This window comes from Thunnus albacares, chromosome 10, assembly GCF_914725855.1.
Source record: "Thunnus albacares chromosome 10, fThuAlb1.1, whole genome shotgun sequence".
In the NCBI taxonomy this organism is placed as follows: domain Eukaryota; kingdom Metazoa; phylum Chordata; class Actinopteri; order Scombriformes; family Scombridae; genus Thunnus; species Thunnus albacares.
The window spans coordinates 30,417,526-30,432,916 of NC_058115.1; the positions used below are offsets into that span (position 1 = coordinate 30,417,526).

General features: G+C 36.9%; 1 protein-coding gene across 1 annotated transcript in view; it reads right to left on the reverse strand.

The window, feature by feature from the left end:
* The window catches only part of htr4 (5-hydroxytryptamine receptor 4), a 174,156-nt gene that overhangs the window by 111,260 nt on the left and 47,505 nt on the right, over positions 1 to 15,391 (reverse strand). Inside the window, exon 2 of the mRNA XM_044362808.1 lies at positions 10,010 to 10,088. Coding sequence (XP_044218743.1) covers positions 10,010 to 10,065 — 56 coding nt within the window. The 5' untranslated portion in view covers positions 10,066 to 10,088. The remainder of the gene's footprint in view (positions 1 to 10,009; positions 10,089 to 15,391) is intronic.

Here is a 15,391-nt window from a genome sequence, read left to right on the forward strand (position 1 = left end):
CTTATCTTTGCCGAAAAGCACATTGACAGTCAGCACATCTGCCCTCAAGGATTTTCACATCTTTCTTATTAATCTGCATGCGGTTAAAGAAGATTTAAGTTTTCACAGGTAGACTGAACACGTCCGTCGTGTCTGTCTGATAAACATCAGGAGGGAAACTTCTCTCTTCAGCGCGCTCATCCTCTTATCTCCGTGGAAGATCAAAAGTGATGCAAACACATCTGCACGATCAACACTAAAACACTTCAGCGTAGATGATGTCAGGTGCTACGATACCTCACCTTCTAAGTCATTCAGTAACAACACATACATCACCTATTTATTTTAGGACGTTTATGTTCAAAAACATCGAGTGAAACGTCAGTGAAAAGATGTTGAAGACTACTTTTAATACATGAGGAGTCACTGAACACATGTTTGGATCTGGTTAAAAAGAAAGTTAAAAAGATGTCTTTTTTTTCCAAATTAAGGGAAAACATTGAGGATTTAATTACCCATTTAAACATGGATGTTCTGTTGCAATCTCCATTTGGTGAAATACAGACTAAAAAGGAATGTCTGTTTTAGATTAGATTTGAGCGAATATGGAGTGATTTCGACAAACAGTAAATGCTAAATTATGTCCAAAAATACAGCTTCTATATGCTCAGAGAAATGTCAGATTTCTTTAAATAAACCACTGCAGGAACACTGCAAGTCATTTTAAATTGAGGTCTGATTTGGAGGTAAATCTCCCGGATCGCTTTAATGCACCAAAGAGGAGGAGGGCTGCAGCTCAGCTTGTTCCTGAACAGACTGCGCTCCAGCTTCCTGATAAATCATACGGAAGACGGAGTATTAAGTAGATGAACTTCCGCACTTCTGGGAGGTCAATGAGAAAACATTAATCAGGGCTGCAACAAACTATTATTTTCATTCTCGATTAATATGTAGATTATTTTTAGTCAGTAAAATGTGAGAAAATAGTGAGATAATAACCACCACAATTACCTAACAGTAACATTACAACACATTCATGTGGCATCTTTAAAGGATCATTTTTAAGGCTCCTTCTGATGCAGCAGAAGAAGATTTTTTTTACCAAAAATGTGGAAGATATTCCTTTACATATTTGGTTTTGCATACCCTGCATGTATCCTGCAGCTGTAAATTCGCAGTCCTGTTTCCCCCTCCTGGTCTAATCCCTTCCTCACATTGAAGCATCTGCTGCAGCTTTAATCAGTAGCGTTGAGACAGTGATGACTAAAACCACAACACAGAAACCAAAAGCAAACAGTCTTGTTTCCCCGTCTTCCTCCACATCATTAAACAACCCAATTGCCAGAATAAAACATTGGCACTGAACGTTTCTGCAAACCACGGATACGTTGAAACTCAATGTTGATCGCATTTAGAGCTTATCACGTGTCATTTAATGTTGCATTAAATGGTCGTTATCAGTTGAATAATTATTTTTTATGATGTGACAACGCTGTGGTTAAGGTCTGGTTAGGTTTAGGCACAAAAACCACTTGGTTAGGGTTAGGAGAAGATCATGGTTTGGGTTAAAATACCCGGTTTTGTCACCAGAAAAACAGTTGCAAATGTCCCAACATCTTGCTAAAAATACTTGTTTTTTTCAGTTGAAACAGGAAGCGAGCAGTGGTCTCAAACAGTCGTCTCTGTTGCTTTGACACTTTTGCAACTTTGTGTCGTGCAACTAACTTTCTAGCCAACCAACCAACCTGCCTCCTCCTAACATGGAAGTGAGCTCATATAAATCTCATCTGAACTACGTCACTTTATGATGCATACTGTAGAAATGTTGATATGATACGTATTAAATGTATTGAAATGTAGAGATTCAACATATCTGTGATTTGCAGAAACATACAATGCCAATTTTATTCTGGGCTGCGTTAAAATACATTTCCAACTGCAGCTGCACGGGTGTATGTTTGTGTATGTGTGAGGGGAGAATAGTGCCAAAGTGCAAGACTGCAGGATTTTGAATGTTTGCAGAGATTTACCGTAATGTGATTGTGTTTCTAAGTGTATCAAAAAAAGAGATATATTAGCTTTGGTTTGTATGTGTTTGTGTGTGTGTGTGTGTCAATAAGATCATAAACTTTCTTTCTCGCTCTCTTGCAACAGTTCTTAGCATGTGTGTATCAAAGAGAGCAACTCTGTGTGAAAACTCTGGGCAGACGTTAGCTCAGAGCCACTTGTCTGCACAAATTAGCTAATTGTTCTGCACCTCAACTTGAAATATGACATATTTGTTTCAAAGGAGAAGCTGGCAACGACACATTTTCCCCTTTCTCTTCCCAGCAGTCTTTCTTTTTTTTTTTTTTCCTCATTTCAGTGCTCAAACAGCATGACTTAGGCTCAAACTTTTGCTCTTATGCTGGTGTGACATTTTAGGAAAGTAGCTAATCTACAGTAGAAGCTCTGTAAACAGTTGTTGGAGTGCTGTAAATAACTTCTATAAATAATGTAATATCTCTCAGACCTTGCTACTCTTTTTTTTTATTTCATCTAAATTTAATTTATTGTAAATTTCTTTCTTTTTTTATTAACTTGACTAAGTGAACCACACAAGAATTCCAATGTGCATGTACCCTGTGCCTGTGCAAACGGCAATAAAGTCTCTTGAATCTTCAATTTTGAAAGCTGGCCAAGGATTTCTTCCAGTGGGTGATATTAAATTGCAGCATTCAAGCAACAAAAAGTTGCACCAGCTATATGTGTGAGCAAACACACACTTCTAAAAGGCAGGTCAGGGCCATAGCCAGGATTTTAGAGACACTGAGGTCATAAAACCGAGACCAGCAGCTGCAGAAAATGTTGTCTAGAACCAAGAAAAACACCCACATGTTGGATGTTATTTCGTTATTCAGTCAACTGTAATCTGTGTAATTTAATAATGTAAATGCAGCAATGTGCGAGTTCTCTTAAATAGTGTAAAAAAATATATAACCTCAGTTATTCAAATGAGAAAACTAAGCTGTCCTTTGTAGTAGCCTTTAAAAAAAACTCAGGTCATTAAATCCCTCAAATATCCATAAAAAAGATACAGTGGACATGACCTTGTCCTCAGTGGTAGGTACACCTGTGGTGAATTCTTTTTAGAGGGGAAAGCAGGCTGATGGAGGATAGGAGGTTGTGTGTCATTTTCTGAAAAGGAAAGGATCAAGAAAAGGATAATTAAAGGAAAAAAGGAGGCGCTGGAGGCTGAGCCGGCACAAGTGCTATTAGTGACAGGTGGGATAAATCACCTTGTCAGGCATTACTGGAACCGGGTTGGAAACACTGTATAATGGAGCACTCAAAACTCCCCTAACACAAACACACACACCACCTCCTGCTGACTCCTCACCATCTGCGAGGATAAGAGACTCAGATGCTTGACAGACGTCGGATTCATCGCTGGAGATTTTGACGGCGTCGTTAGCACGCTTCGATTCACAGATATGATGAGAGAGTTGAACGGAAGCCTAGGCATCCTGTGTTGTTGTTGTTTTTTTGTTTTTTTCAGTACCAGTTTGTGTGTGTGCACGCTCAGCTTCATGCATCAGCAAATGCTTTTTTGTATGAATGGAGGATTTCTTATTGAGATTAAATAAGCAGTTGCTGAATGAATTATTCAGTCTGTGAAAGAAAAAAGATGATGTGCCGTGTGTTGCCTGCCAAGTCTGCACTCCAGCAGCAACCAAATGGCATAAGTGGGGCTTGAATGGAGGGATAGAAAAAAAGTAAGAATAGAGTCAGTTGTGTTGTGAGCTGCTGCCACCACTGCAGTGAAATTATCCACAGGTGGGTTGAGGTGATGGATGATGAATGGATGTCTATATGACTAAAATGAGTCAGGGTTACAGAGGGTAAACCCTGCAACACCCTAAATTCATACTTTAATTTAAAAAAATGTATAGATATTGGACAATTCTGCAAATTACAAAAATAAATGAATAATACTGTAAAAATTCTTGCTTTCTGCGCATGGCAACCATGGTTAAGGTTATGGAAATCTTTATAAATTATCTTCAAAAATGATTCTGTATTTCTGCATTAGAGTAAATGTTATAGTTTGTTTCCCCCTCAGTTAATCAGCAGCTTGTGACCTTATATTACTTCCTACTTTTGTTGATTTCAGGTAAATTTAAATACTTTATATATACTTACAACAAGCATTAGTTATCTTATGCATTAGTCATATATGTAACTTTTTTTTTCTTTAAAAGTTTTTTTCTATAAAAGTTAATTCTTGAAAGAAGGATTTTTTATAATTTATCCGTTTAAATCTTAAGGACAAAAATTCCTAGTGTAAATTATGAAAAGTGGTCAAATTTTTTCACATTGTTGTTTTGTTTGTCATCGTATATTTGTATGGCACCTGGCTAACTTTAAGAAGCTGGATGCAAAATGTGTTTTTCCCTCCAAATAAAAACCCCTCTTATCTCATGCAGAAGTAAAGAAGAAAAAAAAACTGATTAACTGAGAGTTTTATTAAACTACAGATGAATTTCTGCCACTAGTTACTGTTTGCATCATTATCAACCTACAGGGCATAGTTTACACAGAATATCCATCTCCTGCCTCATTCCTGAATGAATTATACACGTAGATACCAAACTGAATAAACAACTGCATGAACTGAGCAAATAGAGGAACAAATGAACAAACAACTGACAAATGTACTGTAACAACACAAGCGGGCGGAGGTGCAACGCTTTTTTTTTCCATCTTTCTGTTTGCTTACGTGCTGTCTGAGACTGAACTTTCCTGTTGAAAGCAATCATCCAGAAAACAGGATCTGTAACAGGACACCTGAGGTGGTGAGGAAGGAAGGAAGGTAAACAGCAGAGCGAGAGAAAGCTGAGAAAGAACGAGGGTAAACTGATTCTTGGAGAGGAAAAGAGAAACTCGGTGCTATCTGATCTCTCTGAGTCTGACTGACTGCAGTGTATCGACTTATGGCTCGAACATGTCTGGGAGGAATGCGCTCCATGGTTGCATGAAAATCCCTGACATGAGCTATTACATTGCAGGATGAGTTTGATATGCGATATATTAGGTGTTAGTTGAAGATAGCTGTAGTGTGACAGTCACTGATATTTACAGGGACATTTTCTTTATCACAGTGTTACTTGGTAGAGTTTCAGGGTCAAGGGTGATTGAGCTGATACTTGTTATTATAAGCAATGTCTCTCATAGGTTAAATGCATTTTTTTTGACCATTAGGAGTGGTTGAAGCAAAACAAGTGTTAAATGTTTTGACCACTAATGACAAAACCTGAATATGGAGACTTACAATTCATAAAATGTTTTGACATGAATTCATTTTTTGCTAGTTAACAGAAGAGTTGAATATTTTCTCAGGAGCCGAGTTAACCAAATTGCTGTCACCCACACACTTATGAAGCCCAGTGGGATTTAAACAACACACCATTTACAAAGATGGCCACACAATTCTCCAATGAAGCAAAACGAGCAATTAGTACAGTGAGATTCTTTTAATTGCTATATCTGAATAAGAAACTAAAAGCAACTTCAATTTTTTTTGCTCCAAACTCTCAAAAACTCTTTCAAATCTCAACACTGCATTGTGAGATAAACTTAATACTTAACATAATTGCACTTAATAATAATACTACTTAATACTTATGTTCACATACTTGGATGGATTGAAAAGAAGCATCCATATTCAATATTCTAGTGCACATGTGATGTACTTGCTAGTAAAAGGTGAGAAATAGCTGTGATTCTAATAAATAAGCTCATAGAGGACATGCCTCCAAACCATCTGTACATACTTACGCAACATTATTACATAAAATCTGTGTGACATGAAAAGTATAACATCTCTCCTCATTGACAAGCTAACAGGAAGTGTTGCTAAACAGCCTTCACCAATCAAAACCTTTCAGAGGCTGTAGAAGAGCTGCATTGGGAGTCATGTTGGATAAAATCAAAGTTGTTTGCTGAAAGGCATTTTACGCTGTAGATACTCTGTAATGGAGGGCTGCAACTTTGAACCAGCATAACTTGCTTTTATAAAAGGTTTTCATGGTTAACTTTTTGAATTTTTATCAAAAACTACAATAGTCAAGCACTTGTGTAATTGTGTAATTTTGTAGTCATGTATGCTGAAGAGCATAGTGAATAATTCTCTGATTGTACTTCACTGTTTTCTACTAGGGAAATGGATATTTCTTTCCTGTCTGTAATGAGTGGTCAATAAATCGATACATCAACTGGAAAATTAATCTGCTGCTGCAAATTCATTTTTGTCAGGTTCTCAAATGTTTTACATTATATTAAAATGAATATCTTTGGGTTTTGGTCTGTAAGTCGAATAAAACAGGACATTTTATGACATCACCTTGGGCTCTAGGAATTGTGAAGCACGTATTTTACTATCCTCTGAGGTTTTATAGATGCAATGATTAATCGAAAAAAGAATTGAAAGATGAATAGATACTGAAAGTTATCGTTAATTGCAGCCCTAGTTTCCTTGATTGTACTTTAATATATGCTGGGCTGCACTTTTTTCCTCTCTGTCATGTCTAATCAGTTCTTTTGTTGTTTTTTGTTTGTTTTGTTTCCCCCCTTCATTCAACTCAACGAGTACACTTTCACATTGACTATTTTGTCCTTTTTGACAATCATAACGATACGTTTCGAACAAATTAACATTCACGTGTGTTTAATCTACATTACCGAAGTGAATGTACTTAACATTTCATTTTAAAAGAATCTATGCAGGAAGATGCGATTTGAAACAGAGCGTATATACAGTTACATATAACTTATGATTCTGTAAGAAGAAAAATATGATTATAGGGCTATGACTCAAGCTGCCTGCAAACACAGAGCATGACAACTGTAGGATCCAAAGGTCTCGCTAAGCTACCAGGAAACATTCCTAAATTATCTCTACAGATAAGACTAATGCTATTGTAGCTCATATAAAATTCTGAATCCCATGCAGGAAAGTGCATGTAAAATGGATCACATTTGGCAAACGAACCGATGTTAAAAATTAATCTATTGCCAGAAGGGCAACATTAGCATATATTTTGCATATGTTATACATGGTGAATGAAAGATAAGACAGTAATGAGATGCCACACTGCCTTTACATGCAATGCAAAACGTGTGATATGACAAATATAGATTTTTGCTATTGATTTTTTTTTCCCTATCTTTATTCAAGAGCTTTCAATTTGAAAGCATGATTTCATGTTCAGATTTTGTAATTATTTCCCTCAAAACCCTGCCCTCATATTCAAATAGCTCCTGCTTGCACTTAGATTGGCTCTACTTTAAACCTCTATGCTTGCACTCAGATATATTGTTGCTTGCACAGATTTCCTGCTCCAGGTTTAGCCTTTCTCCTCACACTAAAAAGATAGAGCTGTCAGAGCTGGCATGCATGCTCCTCAAAGTGTTCACACTTTTCAATTTGACTTAACAGAATCTTTGGTGTCTCAGTTGTCCTCACAGACTGATGTATTAATATATGAATCTGTGTCATTTATGTACCACCTCATCTTGATCTGTGTCAAACAAACAACACAGAAACACATATGTGACCACACTGCTTAACATATGTGACATCAGGATGGGTGTATGTATGTATGTATGTATGTATATAGGGCACTGCGTGGGCCGCTGTGAGGCTGCGTCATAAATCACTTCTGTCAAGGCTGCTGAAGGCTACAGCCATCAACCAGAGGTGGAGCCCATTCATAACATTACAGCATGAAACTAGGACATGTAGAACCCCATCACTACTTATTTACACCTACTATATTTGAAAAGACCTTAGTTATCTACTTTTATTAACTAATTCTGATCCTTACCCAAACCTACACGTCTCCCTACCTTCCTCTAACAACATGTTTTTACCTATTTTAGTTGTCATGAACATATTTAAATATAAAAATTTAAAAAAACAAACATTGCTCTTTTTGTATTTTTGATTACATTTGGTAGACAGATGGCCAACAAGTTATTGTATTTTGATGTTGATCTAAACTTTAAGTTTCTATATGATTGTAGACCAACAATTAAAGGGGTGCTACTCATGCCCACAATATAAACATGTGTATTTCTATTGTATTGATATGATGGTACTCATATTGACAAGCAAGCTGGATGAAGCATGCACAAAACTTCTTGTTTTAAATGATCCAGAGATATGGTTTTTGGTGTGCAACAAGTGTCTTTTCTTCATGTATTCATTAAGCAAAAAGCATAGTTTTAAATCACATACATAATACAAAACTGACATGATTGTCTTAACGTTATTTTGGATATGAATTTCCCATCAGGCCTCTTGTTTTCTGGAGGTACTTTTTTGGGGGGTTAATACTATGTTAAGTCAAGTTTTCCATTATTGTTCCATTTTATTAAAAAAATAAGGAGTTTTATTGAAAATAAGAAGAAATAAGGAGTCAGAAAAATAAGAAGTGTGGTTAAAAACCCAAAGGTCCACATATTTCTGAAAGACTTTTATGTATAAACAATATAGTGCAAAGTTATTGAGGATTGATTGAAGGATTAATTGATGATACTGAATGTGTGATGAACATCCGATTCCAAATTAATACAAGATGTTTGAAGAGACACAAAATAATTTAAAACCAAACATAAGTGATAGGAATGATGGGTCAGTTACTTTAGAGAGAGTAGGTTAGTTACTGCCAAGGTAACAACTAATGGGGATCCAAATAAACAATAAATAACAACCTTTTTGACCCTAAACTAGCCCTTAACAGGCATGAGGAAGAGCATAATGTCCACAAATATGACAATTTTCATCATCATTCTATCTTTATGAACATAGTCGCCAATTTCATGGGTACACGGGAGCTTGGGGACCCACGGGGAAATCTGGCGACGTCGGGAGATAAAGCATAGCAGAGAACAGGCAAAGCAGAGTTTTAACTGTGAGCTAAACCTTGTTCATTTTTATATTAAACTTTCTTGGTGTCCTGACAGCTCCCTTTAGATTTGACAACTCAGTTCTGTCTTACAGTGCATTGATATAAAAGTGCGTCAGTTTGCATCATCTTGTGAACCGCTGCTGTCTGACGTGATTGGTTCTAAAACAAGCACAGTAACTTTCAAACTGAGGTTGTTGCAGCCAGTTTAACATGTGCAGTCTGTTAACATTTTGTGTTAAATCTGTCAGTTTAACCTTTTCTGTTCTGTTCTTGATGCTCTGTGATTCTGCTTACTGTATGTCTCTCCTCATTTTAGCTATATTCGTCCTTTCTTATCAGGCTGAGAGTCTGTGAGTTAAAAGTCAGAGTAGTAAAATGGTTCAACTGCACCTTCACAGTGATAATTTAAGAACAATTCATATCTCTCAACTCTGTCTCTTAACCTCCAGGGAAAAAAGGATGTAAACCAAGCAGAGGAAGCTATAAAATGACTCTTTACATCACAAAGCAGCAAAAAGACCACCCAATGGTCTCAGCATGATCCCTTTTTTTAATCAAACCAACAAGCCTGAGGGCTAGACAGATTATAGAAGCAGCGAGCAGTGCTGCAGAAATCACAAAATTCCTCCTCTCAATCAAAACTCAGGAGATGAGAAAACCCTTGAAGAATGAACCAAGGCTGTCAATTTATTTTTTGATCTGCAGATCTTTGAGACTGGTTTATAACACAGTACAGCAGCCATGTCTGCTACTTTCTTTTTGCACTTTTCTGGCAGAATTTAGCACAATGACCAACTACTTTTTCCTGGATTTTGTGTTACACCTGACCTGTAAATCTATAGACCTCTATAGATTAAACTTCACATGTCCAACTGTGTGAAGTTGAGGTCCATATAGAGTGTCATTATACTGTATAACCGTTTTCTAAATACAACAGAAAAACTAACGTCATATGAGTTAATATCTACAATGTTTTGATGAGTTTTGATGTTTTGTGTATCCAGGAGTTTGAACATAGTCAGGAAGTGTTCAACAACAAATACAAATGATTATTAAAAGTTGATTAATGCTCTGCTCACCTCTCACTGACAAGCTCCTCCATCACCGGCATCTGGCCTGCAGCGCTGACATTCATGTGACCATAAATGCAGAGAGTCCCTGCATAAGACATAAGATCACAATTAAGACATTAATATAATCATAATATTCATATGATAATCATTTAAATTTTTAATAGCATATACAAAACAATTCATGCATTCAAAGGTTGAGCCCCATTTGGACTAGAATACATTAACATTCGCATATCAAACTGAACCAGAATTATGCAAATGAGACAATTTTCGTTGACATCTGAAGCCCGCTGCTAGGTGACCCGGCACCGGATGATAATCTTGGATAGACAGATGATAAACTGCAAATTAGTTTGCCAATTTTTTAGATTGACATAAATCCTTTGATGAAAATTCATATTTATGGCAAATTGTGACATAAAACTGATTGAAAAAAATGTAATTATGTTAAGAGTAGTTTTTTTCTGAAATTACAACAGATTTTTGTTAATATTGGTTAAACTTGAGCTGATCAGCAGGTGGAGATAAATCTATCATACATTTTATTTACTGCTACACTTCACTAACCAATTGGATGCAATTGCTGTAACATGTTAAATGTAAATGTCACCTTGTGTTTTACAGTGTCGTAGAGTTTTACAGTAAGACCTGATGTTTCATGCACTATTGGTTGTCAATTTCTACTAAGAAAGCCATGTCAGAATGTTTTAACTCTCCAACCTGAACCTGCAGAATTGTTTGTCAAGTAAAATCTTTTTTTTTTTAGCATTTTATATTTTAATCCTTAATGTCAAACACGTTTCTAAAACTGAGACAATCCTCAATGGCATGTAAGAGAGAATAACGCACCATGACAGAATATTCCTGCTCACAACCTGATATTATTAAAAAACTATATTTTTATTCATACATCATTTCATCTGTATATAATCCACCAGTGATTGTATAAGGCTTGGCTGTTGAGTGAATGTAATTATAATTGCCATGCAGGCGGGAGGCAGACAGTGAAGGTCAGCCTGACGGAGGGGTCAGGAAGAGGCCGAGAGGGTCCGTGCCCTGCAGATTTACTCCCTGAATAACTAAACCCATGATGCTTCAGCCATATGGGCAGCTGTCAGAACTGGTTTATCATGTGGACATTTAATGATGACACGCCTCAATACAAATCCAACAGCAGAATGAATTAAATCTCACAATTATCTATATTATGAATAATAACAACAAGTGCAAAGCTCAAAGCTTCAGACAACAGATGGAACATTATATGTTAAGTACCATGAATATGGCTACTTTCAATAGCCTGGTTCATGTATATGAATGCAACCACAGCCATTGATAATATGAGAAAGTTTCAATGGTTATGTGTAACTATGGAGTAAAATAACTGTTGGTCCTAATGGAGTTAAAGTCTGTTTACTCTATGTCTGGGTCACCCTGTAGCCATTCAGGAAGCAGCTGACAGTACATTCCTGCTGCAGACTGAATCTCATAAAATATTTAAATTTCAGCCACAAGCTGTCTCTCTGTTTTGGAGAAGAGCCTGACTGGAGTCATGGCGGCTTGTCCCTGCGTTGATGCTTCGTTCCCATCTGGGAGCACATTCAGCCCAATTTGCTTTACCTGTTGATTGGTCTGGAGGCTCTCCGGCTTTGTTTTTTGTTTAAAAAATGGAAATTTCACCAATTTAAATGAAAGGGTGTAGAGAAAGTGAAGTTTATTAGTCTGACAGAATCCTTTATGTGTCACAAGCATTAGAGGCCAATTCTGAGCCGTCTGACTGCCTGAACACAAATTGTCTGACGAATATGCTTTTTAACCTGGACTTTAACCTTAATTAATCGACATTTCGGCGGCCAAAATGCAGCGCAACAAGCTATAAACATTAACATGTTATCACTTAATAAAACGGATGTTGATTCTTAACAAACATTTCCAGCAGACAAAGATTAACATTGATTTGGAGTCACCTGATGAATGTAAGTCCAAAATCCTTCTTCTAGCTCTGGTTTGGTCTCCCCTGACTGCTGAGAAATATACCTGGCTCTTTAGCAGCTAGATGTTCAAATATGTCACTGGCTAGTTTCCAACTTGGTCTGTTTACTGATGGTGCTCTTCAGGGAGTGTATAGCTAGGAGGGAAAAAAAAAATTCTTGGTTTTATTGCATCACATGACTTACAAATTTGACTGTGGCCGCTATGTAAAAATTGTGGCACAACCTGGCTCTGTTCCTGAGGTCCTGACTGAGCTTCTGCACAAAAAAATGTCATTGTTTGATTGTTGAAGAGAGCTGATCAGTGATTCCAACAGTCGATTATAAGAGTCAGGTGGAATGACAATATCAGCCTCATATAGCTATGTTGGTTGGCAAGCTAACATACTTCCAAGCTAATATTGTAGTCCACGCTACAATGCTAATGTATGTTAACATGTTAGGATATACCACCAGAGTTCCTCTTATTCCAGAGTTTGTCCTGGAATGAGTCTAAGTTTTAGGTGATTGTAAAACCCAAAATACGAAATGAACAAAATGCAGCAGCCTGTTTGCTGTGGGATTAAGCTGTCAGTATACTCCATCAGAGCTGCTTGTCGGATGGTTGAATAGTTTTGGAAACTCCCTCCGCCGAAACTTCTCGTTAGAATTGGGCTGGCTGTGTCTGACAGTTTCTGTAACACACCCACATATTGGAGCGATTAGCGATTAATGGAGGTAATAAAGGGGGCAGGGTTTGAACCTCTCTCCATAGCTTTCTTTATTCATTCATTACACAACTATTTCTGTCACTTTTCATGTGAACAACTAAGTGAAACACTTTGAAAGCCTTTCAGGAGTGGCTATGCACCATTATCCCCGTATTTAAACGATATTGCATCTCCCCATTCTCTATGACAGCCAGCTTTTCACTCCGATTTTGAGAGTAGCCATTCTACACACCAGTTAACACATTTAATTGTACAAACCACTTCTTTTCTAATATAACCCGCCTCTTACACCAGCCTTCTTTTTTTTTTCAGGCTTCTCACACTTAAAGAATGATCCAACCAGGTTAGGACAGATTTGTCTGTGCACTTACAAGGCCCTGAGAGGTAAGATGTGAATAGAACGAGAACATGGCATAAAAATAAAGAAATAATGAGATGAAAGTGAACGACAGAAAGAAGACAGACACAAACACATAAACAGAAAAATCACAGAGGGAAAACAAAAGGAAAACAAGAGAGGAGGCTCAAGAGAGAGAGAAAATAATGAGCACAGATAACAAAGAAAGACAGAGAGACGCATCAGGACCACCAGACATCTCCAGACTGACTGACTGCAGCACATTGCGGGGGTGGAGGGCTCGTCTGTGTTTGTTAAACTGTGTGGTATAGAGCTGGTTCAGGTCTCCTGAGGTTCAGCCAAAGGTTTCCAGTGAAGGTGGGGCCAATCTTCAAAACTAGGCTCCCGTGTGCAGTAGATACAGTTTACATCAGCAGTTCACAGCGGCCTCCTGAAGGTAATATACTGAGCTCCAGAACAAAGAAGTAAGGTCTAAGTAAGTCTTCTATATATATCTGTGTAATATCCTGTGAAACCATCAGGGTGGTGTAAATATACTGTCTGTAAACTTTTTGCAAAAATACTTTTTGCCTTATATTTGTTAAACAATATCTTATTTAGGTAATATGTGTTGCATTTTATTTTGTCACATGACATTACTCTTAAATACTTTTTAAGTGTGTAGCTATTTACCTTCCCTTAATAAAGTTGCAGCATACATGTCACTACTCTTTACACTTCTGATTTCTGCTTTCTTCAGAGAATACTATGCTGAGGTACTCTCGTCTCAACAGTGAAAGCATCTGAATCATAACAGTGCAAACAATCTAAGTGTATACATATGCTTATTGTACAGTATATACACACCTACAATACAAATATTTAAGTGCATAAGTGTGATGTACATTTCCACAAAGGAAAGCACAAACTATACAAGATCAAATAAACAGATTAGAGTGCATTCTGCCCAGTTGAGTTCGCTGTGTGGCAATTACCTCATGGTAATGTGATAAATTGCAATTTTGTTTGGTAATATGAACCACCAAAGCACAATATAAACTAAAATAACAGAGGTCTTAAACATTCAGTGCTGTGCTTACATGCTGAATATTCTTAAATAAATTTGCGTGTAATCAAAATATCACAACTATGGGGCAACAGGTCATTTCTGCCCTTAGCATGAAAACCCAGCTGCACATACATGAACGCGCAAAGACAAAGAAACAAAACAACATTTCATTACTCTGATTTTGACGGACAATTAAGCTTTTGTTTTGACACTGTTCTCTTTTCTTTTTCAGAACATTTTCGGATACAACACATTTGTGTAACATTTCAACACAAAATGTGATCTCTTCTTTTTGAAATAAGTGACACCAACCTTCCACCAACTCTTACACAGTGACTGATGGCATGAAATGAAAATAAAAAACGATAGTTACCAGAATAGCCTTAATTTAAACATCCATGTCCACTTTCACCACTAAAAGACCGTAATGAACTGGTGGGGGCATTATTATTGAATTATTTCTTAGAAGCTGCAGAGCTTGTGGCTTTCAAAAAACGTTTTGTACTTGTTTTAGGACAAAACTACCAACTACCAACAGAATACATATTACAGTATATTTAATTGCCACATTCCACTTTCTTATTACAAGTTTCTATTGAAGTTCTGCTCTAATTATCCATCTCATTCCTCTCTACTAAATTATTACATATTTGTACCTGTGAAAACACAAATTATTTCTCCTTTTGTTGAAAATGTAAATACTTAGACACAAAAAACAAGTTGAAAATGACTCTTTAGTCTGTTTGGAGCCAAAATGCTGCAGACAAGTGAATAACAGCCAGTAACCTGTAGCGAGGTCAGACCAGCATCTTCTTTATTGCAGTGAATTACAACTATAAAGCTCCTCAACTTTCTTTCAGACAACGGCACATTTTTATCCAACTGCTGCTGCTGCTACTACATGGAACAGACAGAACAACTGAATTTTAGGCTCGGTGACATGTAATTACTTTAGGGAAGAGATGCAGGTAGAATAGATGGAGGCAGCTTCGGTACAGTAGAGATTTACAACAGTGTTATTTATTTACAGTAACTCAGGATTGAATAACATAGCAAAATAGATTCGATTGGATGATATGCTCTGTTGTAATCTGTTTAGTTCAAGTACATGCTGATGTCCTGGTCTTATTACCAGCCAGTCCTGCTCATAATGTAGATCTGGGGAAATATAAAATCTTGTTGAGGTGATGTTTGGTTGCCATTGTCTCGACAGTAGTAGGAAGACTAAAAAACTACAATTAAAGTACACAATAATTAGAATCTAAAAATGAACGTTTAAGA